This window comes from Megalops cyprinoides, chromosome 12 (genome assembly GCF_013368585.1).
Source record: "Megalops cyprinoides isolate fMegCyp1 chromosome 12, fMegCyp1.pri, whole genome shotgun sequence".
Classification (NCBI taxonomy): Eukaryota; Metazoa; Chordata; class Actinopteri; order Elopiformes; family Megalopidae; genus Megalops; species Megalops cyprinoides.
This window is the reverse complement of record NC_050594.1, coordinates 11,255,443-11,277,780: the sequence shown is the minus strand read 5'-3', so window position 1 is coordinate 11,277,780 and position 22,338 is coordinate 11,255,443. Positions and strand designations below refer to the sequence as shown.

General features: G+C 39.3%; 1 protein-coding gene across 1 annotated transcript in view; it reads left to right on the top strand.

Annotated features, from left to right (window-relative positions):
* sntg2 (syntrophin, gamma 2) overlaps positions 1 to 20,939 on the top strand; it is a 46,681-nt gene extending 25,742 nt beyond the window's left edge. The window contains exons 11-17 of the mRNA XM_036542217.1: positions 1,095 to 1,133; positions 3,637 to 3,753; positions 6,683 to 6,754; positions 9,463 to 9,672; positions 15,821 to 15,913; positions 18,431 to 18,541; positions 20,770 to 20,939. Of these exons, the coding sequence (XP_036398110.1) occupies positions 1,095 to 1,133; positions 3,637 to 3,753; positions 6,683 to 6,754; positions 9,463 to 9,672; positions 15,821 to 15,913; positions 18,431 to 18,541; positions 20,770 to 20,883 (756 nt within the window). The 3' untranslated portion in view covers positions 20,884 to 20,939. The remainder of the gene's footprint in view (positions 1 to 1,094; positions 1,134 to 3,636; positions 3,754 to 6,682; positions 6,755 to 9,462; positions 9,673 to 15,820; positions 15,914 to 18,430; positions 18,542 to 20,769) is intronic.
* The last annotated feature ends 1,399 nt before the right edge of the window (positions 20,940 to 22,338 follow it).

Below are 22,338 nucleotides of genomic sequence, written 5' to 3'. Positions count from 1 at the left end.
CTGTCAAACTAGGAAATGTTTTAATATTGTGTTTAGTATACTCCAGTCTCACATTTTTTGGACATCTGTATTTGATTAGAGTAAAGGAGGGCAATGAAGAATGGCTATTCTGCAATGTATACTAAACAGCTCTGTTTTTCTAATTAACAGGTTTTAAAATCATTTCATATTTTTTTTCATATGTTAACAAACAGACTCAAAACAATAAGTCTAAAGAGGATGGCATAGAATCAACATTCTGGAGAGAAAATATTTTCATAAAATGTTGAGCTTCATACTGCCAAAGTCAGAATTGCTCTGTGCTAATGGAAATCAGTCTTATTTTGTAATCTTACATAATTTATAATGTTATTTATTATTTTTTTTTACTTTTTTCTCCTGTAAGCAGCCCTGTTTTGGAATTGGTAATTGTGTATTAGGCTCATCTCACCATGAAAACCTTTGAAAACCGCACTCACACAGGAGCGGTGAAGTGAGACAGCAATCATCCTCAGATACATTTGCTTGCAGCAGGCCACTCTGCAAGTCTGACCAGGCACTATAGTGGAGTCAGTGCTCCTCGGAGGACATGCGCTCCTCCACTGATGTCAGTCGAGTAACTCACAGGTGCCTGACGAATTGCAGAGCGGCTGAGAGTGTTGGGACAAGGTCCTGGCCAACCTACATAGTCACCTCTATCCCCTGGTTGAGCAAAGCCAATTTGTCCAAAGCTCTGGGATACCAGTCATTGTTTGCAGATGACACAGCTGATTTTGAACACTGGCTGTGGGGCTCAGATTTCACTCAAAGCAAACACCTTGCTGACTGAACCAGTTGGGACCCCCCTGAAATCAATATTTTGAATGAATAGTTGTACAGCAGCAATTCTAATATCTAACACAGATCAAGCACAGGTGCCTCTGCAGCCTAGCCCTCTGCTACCTAGAGATTACTGTCTTTCTTAAATTGTTCCGAATCAATTACATCTCACAAACTGCAACAGAGCTCACATGCTCCCTGCTGAAATGTCGCATTTTCACTCCACTGGTTTATTTACTTAGATGAAGGCAGGCATGTAGACACAACTCTCTAATCAATCTTTTCTCCTCAAACAGATAAAAATGGCCAACAAAGACAGCTCACCTGATGAACAGGTATGGAGACATCTCTAACTACAATCACTTTTTTCTACTTTTGTAAACTAACATGCTTCCCACATAGTGTTTCCTTAGTTTGAGATCTGTTGTTTACTGTATTTAGCCATTAGATTTAAAAAAACAGCATGCATTTGTTTGGTTTTGTCACTTGGATCAGTAGACTATGCAGAAATTTAATACACTTAGAGCCTGCTCTTCAGCTGTTGGCTGAATACTGCACAACAAATGTCATTTGCAAGCGAAAAAGGTCTGTAGTTCACAAGGTTGAACTGTTGATCACACTGTAAAAAGAAGGTCATCATCACTGTGTATTATTACAGACTAAGGGAAAAGCAGTTTAAGTGAACAGCATTTTCAGATCGCAATGTGAAGTTATTCATGAAATTGTTAAAATTCAAGGTTAAGTGCAATGTGCAGTCGTTTGCACTGATGTCTGTAAATGGAGCCATGAGTTTAATAGATTATTGTAATTCAAATAAGTTAGGATGCTTGTCAGTAGGGATACATTTAAAGCCCATTGTCACAATTCTGGAGGAGGGAAATGTGACAGATTGGGGAGCGCAAGGTGAAGAGTCGGCAAGGGGGGTTCTGGCGAAAAAAGCAAGCAAAGGGGGCACACACAGTTCGTCTTGCGGTCTCTTACTATCTGCCCTGTTAAAGTTCAGTTAGGTCTGGCTCCTTCAGCTGGCACAGAGGGTAGAGTGGAGGAGGAAGCTATGTACCAGCTGGAGAATGGTCTGTTTCACACTAGGCTGTGGGCTAGTTACCTGGGTTGAGAAGGGGGATCATGATCTGTAGGGAGAAACACAGAGGAAGCAGGTTACATTCGCTTGACAGTCAGATAGGCACTGGAATGCTGCTTATAACACAACGCTCAGAAACGAAATCTGCGGTGAGTCCTGCTGTGTGTGCGGGACCTGTCAGTCAGTCCCATGCCCTGTCTGCCCTGCTAAATACCCCCTGTACCCTTAATTGCAAGCACGGTGAGGACAAGATTCGAGATCACAGGGTCTGGAGGCAGGACAGAACGAATGTGTTCCTGTGGTGAACTGAGTAACGATATCCCTGCAGGGTCAGTGTCTTTGAGACCTCGGCCCTGGCCGTTCATTTAAGCAGTGTGTGGTCCGTCACCAGTGTGAAGCGGTGCCGTAAAAGGTAGTACAACGGAGTGAAGTGACAGCCCATTTAATCGCAAGACATTCTTTATTCATCGTCACATACCTCTGTTCCTGTGGCTCCGGCTTTCAGCTAATGAGTGTGACAGGGTGCTCTTCACCCTGGGTCACCTGCGACAGCGCCGTGCTCATCCGTTATTCTGAAGTGTCAATATGGCGGAGGAATGGCTGGCAGGTTTAAGCACTGGATGGGAACAGAGTGCTTCTTTCGAGCTGGTAAATGCTGCCTCCATTTCTGGGGTCCACATCATTTTTTTTTTTTTTCCAGGGCGCTTTTCTGGGTTAGCTCAGCCGGGGGAAATCGATGCTGGCAAACAGGGAGAGATAAATCGTTGATAATAACCCCACCAGCTATTGAAACGCTCTCTGCTGTGCCTTCTGGGTTGCCATCATGTGCTGTTGGACTACAGGCATTACCTTTTGCTTGTTTGAATGCTGACCGCATGGTCCACCACAGAGTGGTGTTGAGGTTGTGGCTGCTCTTCCCAGGCCATCTGAGCAATATACAGGAGACCTTTGGGCTGGTGGGCATATAGCAGCTCAACCGGGAAGAATTCAGTGGAGGCTTGTGGCTCTCTGTATTTGGTGAACAGTGCATACAGCAACAGCTGGTCCCAGTTCCTCAACTCTGCCCCAACCACCCATCAGATCATCTGCCTTAATGTTTGATTAAATTGCTCCACCAGCCCCTTGGTCTGTGGGTGATACACAGACATATGCTGTTACTGCATCTGAAGTGATGGCACATGTAATGCTTTCATTGAAACGTGAAATGGGTCCCCTAGTCTGTGATGATCTCCTTCAGGAAGTCATGCCATAAAAGGAATAGTACCACCATATTTCAAAATATGGCATGAAAAACACAGAAAAACGCAGATGAAAGTATACACATATTTCCTGGTCATCTTTAAATGTTTAAAATGAATTTAACCCAAGCTTCAGAGAACATTTGCAACATCTGTGAAGAATTATTTTCCAAAACAGTGGATTTATTACTGTACTTTGAGATTGCAGCCCTGTAGAAGTGCTTGCTAGATATGGAAGCAAAGCTTTCAGCTGAAAAAAATGGCCCATTTACGGGTGTAATAATCTTTACAGAAAATATTTCATTCAATTTCATTTAAAAAAAATTCCCATACTATGAATTCTTCAGAATCATTATTATGATTAGGTGTACTATTACTTAGTTTTCTTTAATTTAATCTCAATGTCTCAGTGGGAACAAGGGTGATCCTAAATGTGTAAGTGAGAGAGGGGGTCTGTGAAGCTGAATGTCTGAATGAAAGAGGGTGGGGGTCAGTGATCGTGGCTGTTTTGCTCTATAGATAGTCCACATGGGATGGGTCTGCGAACACCTACAAGCAAAAGGCTCCACTCACATCTACAGCTCAAAGTTTCTGGCACTGAAAGGATCATCTCTCTACATCTTCAGCCGTCCCCCAGTAAGTAGCATGAGAGAGTCTAATGATGAAAACAGGCTAGGCCCATCATTCTGCCTACTGTTTGGACTAATTTCTAGCACAAGGGTCAAGCCTGATCTTACACACTATAAAGTTGTCTGTTTCCACTGTGAATCCTGCTCTGATATACCAGTGTGAAATAGAAGACTTAGCCCATGCAGGGGGCTCACCCAGTCACTCCTTCCTAATCAACTTTGATGTTGTCATAGAACACAGTGTTAAAGGGGAAATGAAACACTAGAACAAATTTATTCATTGTTATCGCTATTATTGTTGTGTTTGTATTTATTTTTCAATGTATGTAGGATTTTAGTATTGGGTACCTGAACCCTCTTTACTAAAAAAGGTTAATACCACTGGTGTGTTCAGATCTATGATAAATATACCAATAAAATGAATAATATACCAATAAAATAAAAGGAATACTGTGACTACACACTATGAATGGCAATGCTTAGTCATCACGTATTTTAAACAGAAGACACCACAAAACCAGCCTGTTTGACAAATACCATATCTAAATGGTTAGCTAGTTAGCTGATGAGTATTTCAGATTAACCATTAAAACATCATTTTCATGTAAAGGGGCAGTGAGTACCTCAGCTAGAGAGCAGCAGGCCTGGTAGTTGCCATGTAGCCAACGTTAGTGAGTTATCTTTCAAGTTCGGCACAATAGTCAAGTTTTGTCTATTGATGTTCAACAAGTTTGTCCTGCAGAACCGCAGACCTAAGCCTGACCTATGTCATTACTTCCCATGTGAACCACAACCACTGAATCCACCGTTGCTCTGGCCAGGAGTTTTTTCCATGAGTTCTGCGCTTTCTTCATCTCCCCCAGCTACTAACTCGTATTTATTGGAGAATGTGACCTGGTACCCCCAGGGTGCATCAGTCCTCTTGCTCACAGAATTGCAGCCCAGATTCACTTCCTGCCAGGGCTGGAAATGATTGGAAGCCATAAGTCTTGGAGTAGTTACCCCCTTATGGTGTGCCCCTTTCCTGCGATCACAGCCTACACTCACCCAACTCTCTTATCCTGACTGCACCACCCCCCACCCCCACCCCTCCTTCAGAGAGTGTTAAGCAGCAAGCATTATCAAAGGCCTTTTGAAGTGTCTCATGTCAGGAGAAAATATAGTTGCTTTATGTTTCTGCAGTTCCTTTGGGTCACGATATTAAAGTCTTCTGTAAGAATACGTTATGAAAATGCTTTTCTTCCCTTTATACAAGGTTAGTGATTTTAGCTTTATACTGTGCTGTTCTAAGGAAAAAATTTCATCTTTTCACCCTCAGTCTTTGTTTCATTTACAAGTTCAGCTCCACCAAGAAAGTGCTTTTAGGCACACAATTTCACTGACATTCATCTTTATAATTACATACACTAAATGAATTGGCAGAGGATTCTTAGAAATGGATATGACTCCAGGCCCTAAAGGTAACATAAGGAATGGCATAAATTAATTAGTCTGTTTTATCAAGTGTATTACTTGGTGTGAATTAATATAACTGATCAAAAGGGCTTTTCATAAATCAGGACTTCTGGAAGTGTTTATAGAATATCATCACGCCAACAGTAAATTATGTTAATTTGAGAGCAGTTACACCAAAGTGTGAATTTTAATGCATATTATAAAAAGTGCTAGAGGAGTTTAATTGTGTGGTCATCATCTTCAGCTGCTTGTCCAGTGAGAAAATGAGAACACAAGAAAAGTGTATGCCACTGTTGGATTCTCCTCACTTCAGCTGTCTAGACTCAATTCACTCAAGCCTTCAGACGATGAGGTGGCAAGCACATTCTACCTGGCACAAAAATAAATAAACCTAAATTAGTACTACTAGCGAATATGTCACCAATCTGAAGGCACTATAACGGAGTTAGTTGTTCACAATCTTTGAATACCACAAATCTGTTGCTCTGGAATTCCACAAATGTCAGCTGGGTGAAAAAAGGTTCTGAGTGAAAATGGATGCTGAGAGTAATCATACTTTAGTTCTATATAAATATAATACATTCTCTGTAAAAGTCCTTTCTTAAACCTGAAGAGAAATTCCATGATGGGGCCAGTATTCACTCTAGGTGCATTCTATGTGCTTCGTCCTTTACTTCTAATAACATTTGTCAGTTGTTCCACAAGTTTCAGTTCAGTCCCATGTTTGAAACACAGTTGAAAATTTTACAAGAGACATTTTGGCTGTGTTGATTTTATAATCCTTATAGCGTACATTTTCGACAGAGCCTGAATAAAAAAACATTATGTGTGTATGAAATATTGATTTGCTTCCAAATTTTAAGACACAGTGCTGAATGTTTAAAGTGTTATGGTTGGAATTTTCTCATTTGTTGTCAAAGTTCATTAAAACTATTCAGTTGGTGCATTCAGCCAGAATGGGGAGTACTGCTGTTGGTGAAAGGTTTGCACTCAGGTCAAAGAAGGTCACACCCGGTTTGAATTCCATTCTAATGTTTATTTTGGTAATTAGCCATGAGGGTGCAGTCCACTTACAGTAGCATTACCATTTGGCTACCTTTATAGGCCATACATTCACTCCTCTCCCCCTTTGCTTTTCTGTCTGTTTTGCATTCCTTTTGTTGGAGACTGAGGACTTGCCAGATTTTGATGCTCTGTTTTCTCCAGAAATGTCTTCTCCATGCGTGCATGCATTCAGACAGGCTTGATCTGTTTGATCGTGACTATCCACCAGGTGCTGTTTTTGGCTGCTAAAAACATACTGGCAAAACATTTGTGTACAATGTCAATTCGAAAAGTACTAAATTGAGAGGAAAAAAAATACTTTAAAATCTCACTTCAGCTACTTTGATATTAGGGTGCACCTTCTATTAACTGAAAGAACGGCATGAAAAAAATTTGCAGTGTGTAAAGAGCTGATGTTTATTTCCTATTGTGCTCAGATCAGCGCATTCGACTGGGGAACGGCTGAGGCCGTGCACAATCTCTGTGAGGTTCTCTTTAAAGCGCATAAGGTAGGTGCATTCATCTACATAATGATCCATCTATATGTCTGTTCATCTGTCTGTATGCCTGTCTTTTTTATTTTTGACAGATACGCTTACCCAGGGTTGCGGGGTAACTGGACTACTGATCATTACTGGTTAGAGGTGGGACAAAATTATAGTGGCAGGAGATCTCCCACCTGGCTGTCAGTAAGGCGCTTGTATTTAGTGCAGGCTGAGCCCAAGGCTCAACCCTTAGGGCTGGAGGATGGGCATATCCTTATTTGCCTCCTGGTGTACCGTGGGACTGAAAGTCCCTGAAAAGTCACTGAAAACACTGAAAGTCATAAAGGGAAGGGCTCATTCACGCGATTTTCTCATCCACTTCCAAGAAGCCCCATTGATCTGTGGTTCCCAGCACAGCAGCGTTCATGCTGCTGAATGCATTCAGATTTCTCCGTCTCGATCAATGCACGTTGTTAGTTGGCTTTAAAGATCGGATTCAGTCAGAAGTTTTCATTTTGAGTTTTAATCCACGCTGACCACTTTGACAATTCATGCAGGCAGTATAGACTGATTCTTCCCCTTTATGCAGTCCTGTTGGAGCCAACAAATGCACCAGTAGGCTTGTCTTATTGTGATGGTCCAGTAGATGAGCACACATGGGTGGGATGTATATAAAACACTGCAGTGCAAATGGAGGTTGCCCTTAACAGATTTCCTCTACATTTTTTATATCTTTATACTTCATACATCGCTTAAATTACATACTAGCAGGTGCACACTAGCAGTCAAGGCACAACACATTGGGTTGGATTTACTGTATTTAAATTATTCATTTAATTTTTTCCCACAAATGTCATTTGACTGTTTGCCAGCTGGTTGCTTTCTCTACCATTGTCTGTGGCTGTGGCACAGGTCTGTGGGTTTCTTACAATGGTGTGACGGGGTAAAGGGGACACTTTCAATACTTGCTGGTCATTGTTAGAAATGGAGAATTTTCTATTTGGGCATTTTCTAAAAGAGGAAATTGCATGTGTTTGTCATTGTTTACTTTAGTCTGTGTTACGTATTTGCATAACCGTTTCTTTTAACCATTTACCTTGCTTTTAGAGATCATCTTCAAAATGTTTAGGGTTCAATTTGAAATTAATTATTTGCTGTTATTCTTTCCATCTAAGTAACTCTTATCAACTGCGCCTATAAGGGCTAAATGGTTTGGCCCAATCTTACATAAGGACATCCTATGGCTGTTGTTCTCACTTTATGTTTCCTATTTGTTTGTAATTTTTGTAGCCAAGTGTTTGTAAAAACATTCATCACTACGAGTCAATAAATGCACATGACTCCTGAATCTGCATCCTGTTCCTGTCTGCTCAGGCCAGCCCTGGCACTCACTGTGATGACCTCTGCACTCCTCCTATGCGAGGCTGACGCAAGCCAATGCACAGACCCACGGCTATTTTCCATAGCACAGATCACACAGCGCACCACAGTGAAGCAGACTCTCACAGGAAGATAGGTGCTCCCCCCCCCCCCCAACATCATCAAAGTAACTCGCAGGCACCAAATCGCAGGGTGCCTGGGAGCTTTGAGATGTGGAAACCCTGCCAGCATAGCCACCCCTATCTGTTCCCCCGCTGTGTGCTCCTTGGCATTGTTAGCAGATGACTGGGATCAAACCCACAAACCCAGGTCGTGTTGCTCAGCCTGCGCTTTAGATGTAAATAAGGTTATTTTTAACACATGTACACATAGACCTGCACATACAAAGCACTGTGAACAGTGTGTTCCTTGTTCAGTACAGCGTGCATAGGGTAGACACCGACTTCGAAACACACTGCATCTGGACACAGATGCCTCATGAGGTGGAGAGCTCCGGATGACTGCTGACTTACCCACCGGGACATTTTAATAAGCTGTTTTGGTGGAGCTGCCATATAATGAATTAATACATTTTTAACAACAGATTAAAATGAATGTGTGCCTCACTGAGCAAAGCTGATACACCCCCCTGATACTCGAGCACATATGGAGTAGTTCTCCAGCCCTCAGCCCCTCGAAATAATAATAGTAACAACAATAATAATAGTAACAATGAACTCAGAGATCTGCGTCTCAGACGTTCTGCCCCACTGTGTGTTCAAAAGCCACAGGTTTATAATGAGGGATTATGTGCAGGGCAAGTCCAGACTTCTTTCCACATGAAGCGCTCTGTTATGGGTTATTTGCCATGACATTTCTCTGAAGAGTTATACTTTGCCCTGCCCATGTATCTCAAGGGACACTTCTTTCACTTCTGAGCATAAATAACTTAAATGCCTCAGAAACTTTAAGTTAATGTAAATTATCCAATCTGGTTTCTTTATACTCATTTAGGCCTAACTGATCAGTGCAGCTACTAGCTTGTCTAGTCTGTGCTTACTCACAGTCTGTGCTATGTTGAATGTTTTACGTTGTTCTGCATATTGCATATTGTACTGTACTCTAGTTATGCATTTTACTGTTTTTTTAATCTTTCTGTGATGAAAACATCTTGGCCAGGTTGTCATTGTAGATGAGAATTGACTCTGAATTGACTGTACCTGGTAAAGGTTAAATGAAGGTTAAATGAAGTGAACAAAATAAAATCATTCCGAGCAGCTGTGCTCCGGGGAAAGAACACTGTGACTCTGTGATAGCTGTGTAGAAGTTAGAGTGGGGTCCAGTGCTGACCTGTGTCCCCTTTCTTCTTGCAGCTGTGGGTTGCAGAGGACTGCTGGCCGCATGACAAACTGTTCCTGGGTCAGCAGCAGGAGGGTGGTCCAGGAGATGGCAAAGCACTGTGCTTCAGCCTGCTGCTTGGACACGGGCAAAGCCACTGCTACAGTGTGGAGCTGGGGAGCGATCTTGCCCTGTGGGAGAAGGCCTTCCAGCGAGCCATCTTCATGGAGGTACAGAGAGTCAGGGTAAGAGAATATATCTTCACAGAGATTACTATTTCCTGGAGGCATAAAGGTGCAAATCATGAAGGGGGGGGGCAGCGGGGGATCTTCATGGAGATGGATAGATTGGATAGGGGGTGGGGTAGTTGTATCTTGGATCTTGAGGTTAGAGATGAGAGGGGAGTAGAAGCTGTATTTCGAAGATGCAGAGCCTTGTGGGTGGCAGGGGGTGGTAGTTATATCCTTAGGTGCAGAATAGGGCAGTAAATGGGTTTGTTATATCATGAAGGCATAGAGCATAAGGGGTGATGGGGGCAGTTATATTTTGAGGCACAGAAATTGGGATTAAGGAGGGGTAGTTATAGCTTGAAGCCGCAAAGCATGGGGATAAGGGGGGTGTTATAATTTGGAGGCAAAGAGCATGGTAGGGAAGAGGGGGGTTCTTACGGATGCTGAGCATCTGAGGGGTATAGCTTTATCTCAGAGGGGCAGAGCACTGGGGGTATGGCTGTTCAGTGGCTCAACGTGTTTACAGAAGGCTCTGTGCTGAAAGATAGGCCACCGTATCTCTCAGCACAGACGCTCCTGCAGTCATGTTAAGTGATGGTGCTGGAAGAGCTTTTGAAGGAGAATTCATTAAGGGGAAACTCTGTAATTTCATGTGCTGAATGTTGTGTTTCAGATTCTTTTGATAACATACTGACAGGTTGTCGTGGCACCAGGATCTCTCCCACGTGCAGCAGCTGCACACACATGTGAGAGACTGAGAGTGAGAGAATCCCTCCGCTCTCAGTCCATCATCTGACACAGGAGTAAGTGCTTTCATGATGAGGTGTGAGAACAATGATAATGAACCGCCAAAGAGCTGCTTACATCTGCCTAACATGGAAAATATGAAGCACTAAAACAATTGAAATTGTTTTAAACTAAACCCTTGTGTACACAGTACTTGCACATGATGAGATATGAGATGCTACAGTACATCCATAGATAAGGTTTTCACAGCCTTTTTCTGCAAATATATGTGTCTTTGTAGAAAAAAAGGTGGACTGCATCAAAACATTGAAACAACACATTGAAACTTAATACAGAGTATGGGAATCCATGGCCATATTTCCAGTCTTATCCTATATAAATCTGTGTAGTGGGGGGTGTATTCTGATGTTCTGAAGGAAAACAGCTAAAACTAAAAGCACATAATTCCAGTCAATGCTATAATTATTTATACTCAACTTAGTACAGATGGTTTGATTTACAAGTGTCATTTCATGAACTTCTTAAAGGTTACTCGTATTTACTAAAGGTAAATGTGTCTACCTTAAAAATCCTCAGTGGTTTCAGTGTATACAGTGCTACATTTTCAGGAGTAGCTGAAACATAATAAGCAGTGTAAATATTGCCTACCTACAATGAAGGGATGAAGCAAAGGAAAGTCAGGGACAAAAGCATCTATAAATGTTTATCTTTTGGGGGACACCAAATTGAGGCCAAAGTGCTTTTTCCTTTTCAAGGAGAGATTATTACAGCTGTGCCCAGAACTGGACACGGTACTCTAAATTTGGTCTGAAAGAGGGTATAACTTCAGTATGCCTGTTTTTTATTTATTTTCTCTTCTTTTTTTGCCATATATCCCAGAGGTTTTATATATTTCCTTTTTTACTGATTCAGCACAGTGTGTATATTCAGATAAAAGAACAAGTTAGAAAGTGTGAAATAGTCAAGGTTTGGGCATTTAATGTGTGGCCATATGAGATTGTATCAAAATTCTGTATCTTTCAATGAGGTTAGGTACAGAAGGTAATGTGTCTCCTGGTCGTGTGATGTTTCTGTGCTGTATACAGTAGACATCCATATGTACAGTATACATACTGTATGCACATATGGAGTACTGTCCTTTACAAGAAACTACCTGTGAACACTCTATCTGCAGTGTATTAATGGTGAATACCTGCTTTTAATGCAAAACAGGACAGAAATTCTCCTTTAATCTCTCTCTTTGAAAATAGGTTAATTTCAAAAACGTTTCATTTAAAAACCGTAGAGCTTCTTTCATGCGCTCACTGATGGCTAATGGCTCCTAAAACATGCTTTAATCTTTGTGATTTTTTGTGCTTTTACAAGGGGAACCACTGTAACCTCTGCCTGATTTGGGGGAAATTTCAGCATCTTCAGTGAGTCCCTGGGTCTGTTTTAGGAGAGTTTTAGAGGGAATTTAGGAGACTTTAGTGAGGTACAGGACAATTTTTAGAGATTTTAGAGTCGTTTAGGAGGTTATGGGCCTTTTTTAGGGGAGACCTTTTGTAAGGTGCTGGCCTGTTTCATGTCACAATGTATAGGTTACCTGGATCATTGCAGGCAAAAATACTGAAATATTATCTCATATTTATTGAATTAGAGCACAGAATCTCACCTCAACTAACTTTCTTAAAGATGGTCATTTCATGTGCACTGTTTGAGCTTGTTTTGAGTGGAGTAAGTACTGATGTTCTCTGCATTAATATGTTGCTTTTTCAAGGGAAACGAAATCTCTGTGGAAATGCGCTACTACCCAAGGGTTACATTGGGCAGCTTTAATAACTTCAATGCACCCTTAATTTTTCTTTACAAATTGTTTTTCATCTTCCACTCCTAATCAAGTCAAAGTTTCAAATCACGCTTGGCATGCATTTTAATGCACTCACTTTCAAATTGCTTCAGTTCCCTCTATTTTTGCTTGACAGCAACTCTAGTTAAGAGAGTGGTGCGGTATAATGGATTTGCAACCAGAGATTTTTGGTTTATAGGATGGGGAGCTGCCTTTCAACAATGTGCTTCATCTGAACTAAAGTGTGCTCCACTTATAAAAAAATATACCAATATAAGGTTTACCCTGGGATCACCAAGGATCACAGTGAGACAGGATCAGTGCTATATTGATGCTCTTTACATGCTCCACTTAAAAGGCAATAAAAGGCAATATTGTAATTGTGCAATAGTGCTTTTTAATAAAAAAAAAAAAAAAAAACATTTTTATTCCATTCATTCTGCTAATACCCAAAACACCCAATAAGCAAAGCACCTAACAAATAGAATATTTTGAGTAAAAGAAGTTGTGTAGCTAAATCCCTGTTGTGTTTAGGTACGTTTGTGGATGTCAGTCGAAATGCCAAGAACAAGTCTCATCAAACATACAGTATACTGCCAAGAAATCAAATATTCCATTATCTACATTACATCCTGAGAAGAGACGATGAATGTGAACTGGACAGGCACCTTTGTAAACAACATATACGTCTTATCATAGAAAAGCTAAAAATGTACTTGTCAGTAGCATTAGCATCATTATTTTATGTTTGGTAGTTTTAATTAGTGTGCCATCTATTTAAAGAACCAGGCAGCAATCTGTATGGTGACATTCAATAATTACTATGGGTCATGTTATTTTTTACCATATGCTTTATGCCATGTTCCAAGAATTTAGCTATGTAATACTATAATTATATTTAGTCAAGTGATATACTTGTCTAAAATCATTTGACATCTGTTTCTCGTCTACACATGAAGCTATGGGAAAATCAGACTGCAGTCAAAGCAGAACAGGAATCAGTTTTTAAGTGGTTCTCTCCATTGGCTGAATTCTTACCCATTTTGATTCAAAATTTAGAAGTGCACTGGTTGTTAAGGGTAGGGCAGTGAGATGTTGTATAATTTTCCTCCTGAATGTAGTGGACTGTAATAAAAAGGCAAGAATAATTTCTTGGGCCCCAGAGCCATGAAGCCAGGATCTTTAAACCAGGGATATAAATAATACAAAAGAAAGAGGCTGTCAGAGGAGATTTGACTCATCTCAGACAGCAAGCAGAGTGAATCCTCTGCACTCTGTTGCTGAAGTCTACATTAAGTGTCCTGAGAAACTAATGCCTTTTCTCAAAGTATTAAAGAAGCAATTTTAGGTAACAGTAAGTTCCATATTTGGGCTACTTTCTGTTTTGTGCACCAGAGGAGCAGATGTGAGGTCTTTTGGTACAGGGGTACTAACTCTTCTGGGCAGAGTGCAGATGACAGATCTTTTGGTATAGGGGCACGGGCTCGTGGGTTTCATAATAATGTCATGGGGCCCAATAGGAGCTCAGGCACTGTTTAAATTCACAGACAATAACTACTCAGAGGGAGTATACAACAGAGCCAGCACAACAAGTCCAGTCCTTCATCTATTAATAGATGAAGAAAGAAGTCAGGACTGCTCTTTTAAATCTTCATCTGTTCCTCTCTTCACTGGCACTGATGTTTGAGTGAAACTCCTCACTAAACAATATCAGAGCTGCGCTTCTGTTGGCTGGCTTGTTTTCAAGAGCAGTCTGGAGCATAATTCATATGCAGGGGAGACTATCTCAGTATCCTGTAGTGGCACAGAGCACAGAAGGAGATGTAATTGCTGAGTGGAAAAAGACAAGTTTTGAAAAAAGCAGAACATCAATCCCAGTTAGTCCCTGTAGTTCAGTCCTAACTATAATACACATAGAATAAAGGATTTGGCAAGTGGAATGGAAATAGAAAGTCAATGGAATGGAATAGCAAGTCCCGTAAAAAACATGCAACAACTTTTTAAAAATGAGTGGAATTTGAAATTCTTTCATTCCAGTTCTGATGAAAGACTTTTTCAATACAAACATTCTTTTCCATTTAAAATGAAATTCCAATTTAAGACTAATTTATGGGAAAAATGTGCATTTAGAAAAGTTGTGCAGAAGAATTTGTGCGTTCAGTGCATTCGGAATTGACCCCAGCACTGGATGACAACACACTGAAAGCTGGTGCATCCACTTACATAGCTTACATAATATCCATTTATAGGGCTGGATGTTTATGGAGACATTTCAGGTTAAGCACCTTGACCAAAGGAATAACAGCAGTGCTCCATTTTGGAATCAAACCTGTAACCTTTGGGTTACTAGTCCTAGGGTTAATTCTTCTAAGCAGCTCCAATTTGAGCTTTACAGTACTAAATGGGTATGAGCCAGCAGGGTTCCAGATCTACATTGGAAAAGTGGTATATTGAGCTACCCTGGTTCCAACTCGACAGTGGGAAAGGAGTATAACGAGAAGTTTGATTTCCAACTCTACAGTGTAATGCGCTAGCCTGGATCCAGCTCTGTTATTCAAAAAAGGGGAAAGTACAGTCACAAGGAACAGTCTGTGGGGGTAATAAACCAACAATATTTTGGATATCTGCCTCAAAAGTTCCAGGAAAAGATGCATTTCGGCAGAACTATCATAAGACTTTTCTGTAGTTTGCATGTTTTCACATGCAAAATAGTAAAATGAAAGCTCCTGCAAAAGAAGAGTAATTTGCATGTTTTACTAAGCAAATGAATAACCTGATTTCACCCCTTAAAATATACTGTGACTGGAAACAAGCCCCTGTAATTTGTGAGTTGCAAAATGATGCAGGGATTTACACTGTCCTGAGCTAATGAACCAGAATGATCAAAAACTTTATTTCAGATTTAAAGTTCTTCTGTTTCTGCCTTTTTTTTGGATCATGTATAAATTATCAAAAAATACTACTCAAAACACAAGTTTTGCCCTTGCTATTTTGATGCCTTACGTTGTTAACATGTTTGTCATCTGTATTGTATGGTCAAGGTTCTTTTTTATGCTTTTTCACAGCTCTGTTTTTGAAATTACCAATTTTACAGTAGGCTTGTCTCACTGTAGAACCAATCATTCCCATTTATTGTAGCCTGCATATGATTAATTGACACAAGACGGCATGGGCCACACAACCAGCCAAGGGGTTTTCCTCTTCTCTGTCCCAGGTGTTTTTACTGCAGTGGTGTTTAGAGTGCTGCAGGGTCTAGGTAGCCCATACCAATTGAATACCTAGATAGCTAATGCCAATACCTAAACACTATTAGCTGTGATGATTGCATGAATGTTACTGTGATGCATTTTGATGAGAAGAGTGTTTGTAACAGTAATAGTTCAGAAACAAAAACGTGAAAAAATTTGAAAAAGTTTTTTAAAAGGAAAAATTTCCGTGTGATTAATATTTATGAGAGTATTTTTCATTTTGATAGAAATTTGGTTTAGATTTCTGTTTGGATGAGAATCATATCTTGAAGTTGAGCTGATTTAAAAATCTGTTCAAGATGTCCCAGATTTGACAGAGCTGGGATTGTTCTCTCAACAGTCGAAGACTTACATTTGCAGCACCCAAGGGAAAGTCCTATGTTTTACCATCGACTTTGAGTCTGGCCTCACCTGTGCAGAGTGCTGCTCAAAGGTAAGAGAAAACTGCCTCTCCAAGCACTGCTTTTTTTTACCTTATTTGTTTTGTCTGGGGGGAGTGAGAGTAAAAATTAGTTCTGTAGAATTCCTGGGATAACCAATCAGCCACATGCCTGAATCATTGTGAAAATGTCAAATGCATCCCACGCTATGTTAACGCTTTCTATTCTTCCATTTACAGCCATTCCACAGGGAACTCCATGGCTAATTAATGTTATTAATCTCGTATTATAGCTAATAATTTAGGGTCATTACATGAGAACATTGGCATAGAATAGAACTATTAATAGATGAATTTTATTCTAAGCTCACTGCAACAATTTGTCAAATTGTCTTTATAAATAGTGCAATGCCGTTCTTACAAGCTCAGTCCAGTAGGCATTACTCGATAGTACAGTATATGAGGAATCCATATATCAATTGTATTTCCACTGATTGTAGGTCGATTTGCCCTATTCTATAACCACTGACAGGAGCTGTCAGCATCAGTAAACTGCAAAATTTGATATCAATAGTGTCTGATTTCAAAGTCGTTTAGATGTGTCCTGGTTGTTGTAGAAAAAAGAAATTTACCAATGCGAAAAAAAAAAAAAAATCTTATATGGCCTCAAAGAGCAGAATGAGGTTCAGCCTAATCTTGGGGCAAGCTTAAGGTCCCCAGGGGTTTAATGAGAAAAGCAGTTGGTGTGTAATTGTTCAATGTTCTGGTTTTCATACTGTCTCTGAACAGCTCATTGCTGTGAGAGGTTTCTCATACAGATTTTGCTATCAAGATGAATGTCTGTGTCTGTCTTAGACTGTCTTTTAAAGCTTGTGTGAGATGAAAGGACGTAAATGGAAATGAAATGAATTGTGTATTTTATACAAAGCTGGGAGAGTTTCATTGTTCTGTTCTATTTGTACGATTTTGCAAATTATTCACTGGGAGTTACCAATCTTCTAAAGATGATTCCGTCAATACTCACGGAGGGGCTCATTTGTACTTAAAAGTGTTTTTTCTGTCCATCTCACTGAACAGATTAAACTGATGCGTATCTCTTAAAATAGGAGGTACAGGAACCTGGTGGCTTCTTGATATCGTATCATAGTTCCATTACAGATGCTTGTCCTCATTATAGATACCATCCACAAAACGCTCTCTAAACTAATTATCAAAGCTGAAAGGAGACTCTCAAGAAATTTCAGCAGTTCTGGAAGAGAGAAGCTTTTTCAGTATGTTTCTGAATGAAGAGGTAAAAGATAAAATGTAAATAGCAATCTAAATTATAAGAAAGACTTCCTCTTTTATTCAGTAGATGGCAATAGCAAAAGCAATAGCTAATATGCTATTTGTATACTTATATATTTGTAAGCTACATGCATACTAATCATATGGTCTACAATATCTGAACATTTAGTGAATATAAATAAATGGTAGCAATACTATGCTTTCATGTTAATGCTTTTTTTAGTTCTACTTTGGAGTAGCTGTCCCTCTGATCAAGTTATCAGTGCAGTGTTTTTTAAGTAATTCCATTACATGTCATAATGTTATTCAGTACTGGAGGTGCAAAAGACTGTTTAAGGTTCTTTTATTGGTTTTAAAGCACAGAATGGTACAGCACCTCAGTGCGTACAGGATTTGTTAACTGAATTACAAGCCCAATCACAATCTCATATCACCCCAAGATAATTTTCTCTGTGTTCCAAACATAAATATAAAAAGTGGAGAGGCTTCATTCTGTTCTAATGCCCATAGGCTTTGGCACATCCAGCCCAAACATATCAGAGAAGCACCGTCTATAGAGAATTTTAAAACACAGCTTTTTAGAATTGAATTTGGATAACCTGTTCTTATTTCTTGTTTTATCTGCTTTTATTATCTGTTTGCTCTGATTTGTTCTTGTTCTGATTTGATCTCATTTTATTTTTTTGCTTATAAAGTATTCACATCTTTGCCAGTGTTCTGTTTTAAAATGAACTTGTTTTATGACATATTTTTCTTTTCTTAATCTGTCTTGTTTTATTGCTGTCTGATTATTTGTTCAGCACTTTGGGCTGCAGAGTGTTGTATGAAAGGTTATATATTGTAAATTTTATTTGTATTATTATTAGTATTAGTATTTGTAGTAGTTGCAATAGTAATAGTAGCAAATGGTAGTAACATTAGTAGTGGTAGTAAACATAACAATAAAAATATAAAAAAAACATGTTGGGAGAATAGCAGTTTGTTTCCAACAATGAAATCCGGTACAGGTGTGTTCTTTATAACCAATAATGTTATGGTGTCTAGAGTAGTTTAGAGTAGAAACACAGTTTTCTGTTTTTATATGAAGTGCAAATAGCCTGTCTAGTAACAAAAGTGCTGATGCTAGACATGATCACCCTGTGCCACACTTTACATTCCACCCAATTTCAAGTTCCCTTTGTAGGGAACTTGACTTTGTGTAGTGGTAATGGGGCTGTGGGAGTCAGTGGGGTTTACACACATGTGAATTGGGCTCTGAATGACTGTTATTTGATATCCCCGCAGAATGTTCTTTGGAGATATAGGTTCTCGCAGCTGAAGGGCTCCTCTGATGATGGGAAGACACGGGTTAAACTCCTGTTCCAGAATTTGGAAAATAAACAGATAGAAATGAAGGTAAAAAAAAAGCAAACGAATAATAAGTATGTAACATATTACCACCCCCACAATGCAACATTTTGCATTATATTGTATTATTCTATTGTAAAACTGTTTTGGAAACCCAGATTCCATTGGTGTATTTTTGTGGTGTTCTATACTCATGCATATTAGCTATTCATTATGAAGGCTAAACATTCTTAATGGCAGAAGAACAGCCAGCTGGCTGCATGTCAACGTCCTGCGTGTGCAACATGGGTTGAGAATTTTTCTCTGTAGGCAACACTAACATGCATGTGTCAGCATGTCACGCACATTGGGTTAGATAGTCTACATCAGAAGAGTTGATCTGCAGAGTGATGAATCCACATATGTACATCCATGCAGTCTCAAATGTGCGAACCTATGCTAGAACATAAGAAAACAAGTTTAATGATGAGATCTGAACATTTCAGCCATAGAAGTATTGTGCTACTTATACTGAGTAGGAACTACACTGTTCTTATTTTGTGATGCCCAGAAGTGGACACAGTATTCTAAATGTATTCTAAAGGCATTGTTTATAACATTAATATAATCTCTTCTGATTTGTAATGAGAAGTTTTTTATACACATCCCAGCATTCTCTATTTTTTTCTTTTATTTACTATTATTTAGAATTGGATCAATTATTACACCAAAGTTTTTTTTTTTTTTTTTTTTACAATTTTGCTCACTTTTTTACACTCTAAAATAACCCTGTTTACATTGTTATTTCCCGCATTTATAACTTTGTCATTTATGTAAATAAGCACCATCACTTCCCAAAACCCCTTGCTCCAATGAGAAATTATTACTGTTTGTTTTATAATGTTTAGTTTTAATCCACTTTAACATGATTTGCTCACACATTGTTTTTTTCTTTTTGCATTACATCAGGCTTATTATATTATACAGTATATGAGTTGTCACGTTTAGTAGTTCTTTCAAAGAAGAACAGGAGGTTTGTCATGCATGATTTCCCTTTGTGAAAGTTGACTATTTCTTATAATACTATAATTTTCCAAAAATGGTTCTAAAATATCTTTTATGATGGATTCTAAAATTTCACAAGATACGGATGTAGCTGTCTAGAATAGAATATGTGCAGTGTCCCTCACTATACCACAGGGTGTGCCGTGGGACCTCCTATAGCAGGTTAACTGTTGGATGCTTCACTTGAGCTGCAAGTTCAGTTAATTGAAACCAGTTCATGTGCATGCATAATCTCTGTTTCTCCCTGCCTTTTATTATAAAAAAATCTTTCTTAGTTCTTTATGTACTCTTGGGTACATAACCATCAGGGCCTGCTGACTATTATGTAATTTCTTCCCTAAAACTTCACAGTCTCTTATTTAATTGTCTAAAGTTATCTGAAGTAAGTTTAAGCATGCATGTAGTCTCTTCCTTAGTGAAGCTCTCAAAAAAGTAACAGTTTGTTGCATCTACAGTATATTTATTCTTATAAAGAAAACCCCATCTCCTTTTTTGATGCACCAGACCTCTTCTTTAACTTTCCTTTTTCTACTACAATATTGAAAAAAACACATGGTACTTCAGCATGTATTTTACAATTTGCTAAGTTAATACTTTTAAGTCTTTTTTAATTTATTTTGGTCAATCCTTTCTCTTGTATTAAGCTCTTCTGCAAGAACATATTGAACCACTGTGGACACCATAATATTCCATTTGGGAATGGATTTGTACTGCTTGTTGAGAGGAATTTCTTTCAATTTGCACCAATTTTCATTCACAGTTCCACAGTCAGGAAATTTTATCCTGTTGGTACTGCTTAAATTTTCTGTCATCATATTAAAATCTAAAACCCCTAGATTTACTTGTTGTGAGATGGAGACAGAGATGTCCAGTCTACAGTGCAAAGTGCACTGAGATGATTCAGAACAACCAGAAATGGAGTAGTGAGAGAGTGAGGAAACACCTATATTTACCTACACAGCTATATAGCCAGCTGAAAATGAATTGCTACTGCCAATGAAACGAAAAACAACCAATAATATATGCACAGAGGCCAGAGATTACACAACTGAACTGCATTAGCTAGTCAAAATAAATTATGAATGTTAGTGTGTCTTACAGAAAAATATATCTCAGCCTCTGTCATAGATGCTGTAATAATAAGCTTAGTTGTCCCAGTCAGGGCTTTCATTCACACAGAGGTTTCCCAGACATCCTGTTCTGAATTTAATCCTTTATCTTTTCTCCTGCAGGAGTTAGAGTTTGCTAACCTGACAGCTGTCCTGCACTGCATACATTCCTTCATGGCAGCCAAAGTGGCGTCTGTGGACCCAGTTATGGCCAGGAAGAATCTGCACAGCAGCTAGAACACTCAGCATTTGTACATGGACAAACTCTGCTGCTATTTCTGCCATGGACAATCCCTACTGCTACCTGTGCCATGGACAGTCCCATCTCCTAGCTGTGTCATGGACAGTCCCCACTGCTAGCTGTGCGATAGACAGTCACTACACCTAGGTGTTCCATGGACAGTCCCTACTGCTAGCTGTGCGATAGACAGTCACTACACCTAGGTGTTCCATGGACAGTCCCTACTGCTAGCTGTAGCATGGACAGTCTCTGCTGATAACTGTGTCATGGATGATCTGTACTGCCAGCTGTCTCTACTGCTAGCTGTGCTATGGGCAGTTGTTACCCCTAGCTGCGCCATTGACAGTCACCACGGCTTTATGAGCACTTTGGTCCCTCTGACTCACTGCAGTGTGCTTTGTTTTTATGTTTGAGTGGCAAGTTGAAGCAAATATTTAATTTTATTTGTACTTACGCAACATGAAATTAGCAAAAATTGGTGTGTAAGATTAAAACATCTGTACATTGGGGTTGGATTTATTCTGGCCTTGCATCTGTACAAATACATTCAGTCCCTGTTATTTTTGTACAAATGATGAGAGTATGTAAAACATGTGTACACTGAATTTTGAAAGTAGGAATATTTTTACTTCCAATGATTTATTGTGACTGCACTTTATTTAAGCTGTTTCTGTAGCAAAATTCAGAAAAAAAGCCTGTGTGTGTGTGTGTGTATGTGTGTGAGAGTGTGTGTGAGTGTGTGAGAGTGTGTGTGTGTGTACACACATGTGTATGTACAGTGTGCATGACTTTCACCATGCTTATTACCTTTCATAACATCTTATTTCCCAATCAAGAAAAGAAGCCCAAGATAAGCTCTTGCATTCAATTACTAAGATTTCCTTTCTTACATGGAACACGCTAGCCAGTGACAGCCTGAACACAGAGCTACTGTTAGAGGAAAAGCTGGAGAGTGCTGTGCTTTGAAAAGGAACATTTACAAAGGTAAACTCATGGCAAGTAGAAGCTATCTGTATTGCTTCAAAATCTTCTATTTCTTGACATTTTAAACCTGCTGAATATCAAATGATTTTGAACAAACAGTGGTCGGAGCGGAAACAATTTAGAAATTGAATGTATTGGTAAACATACTGGAATAATGTGTCTTCCATAAAAAACTTGTAGAGTATAGATAAGGCTTCTTAAATTACTGCAGTCAATTTTATTTGGAGCATTCTCTCCATCTATTTTATTTGATCTGGTCTGACTCTTGTCTTTCCCCTTGAGAGCAAGTAACCCTGCAAAAAGCACAAAATGGTCAAAGACCCTTCCTGTATACTCATTATCTTCATGTCATTATGGCTATACAAAACTGAGATATGGCATTTTTCATTAGAGACAGTGGCATATTTTGATTTTAGTCATTTCTGAACCTAGACATAACATATGTTACATGTATTTTGTAAATTGGT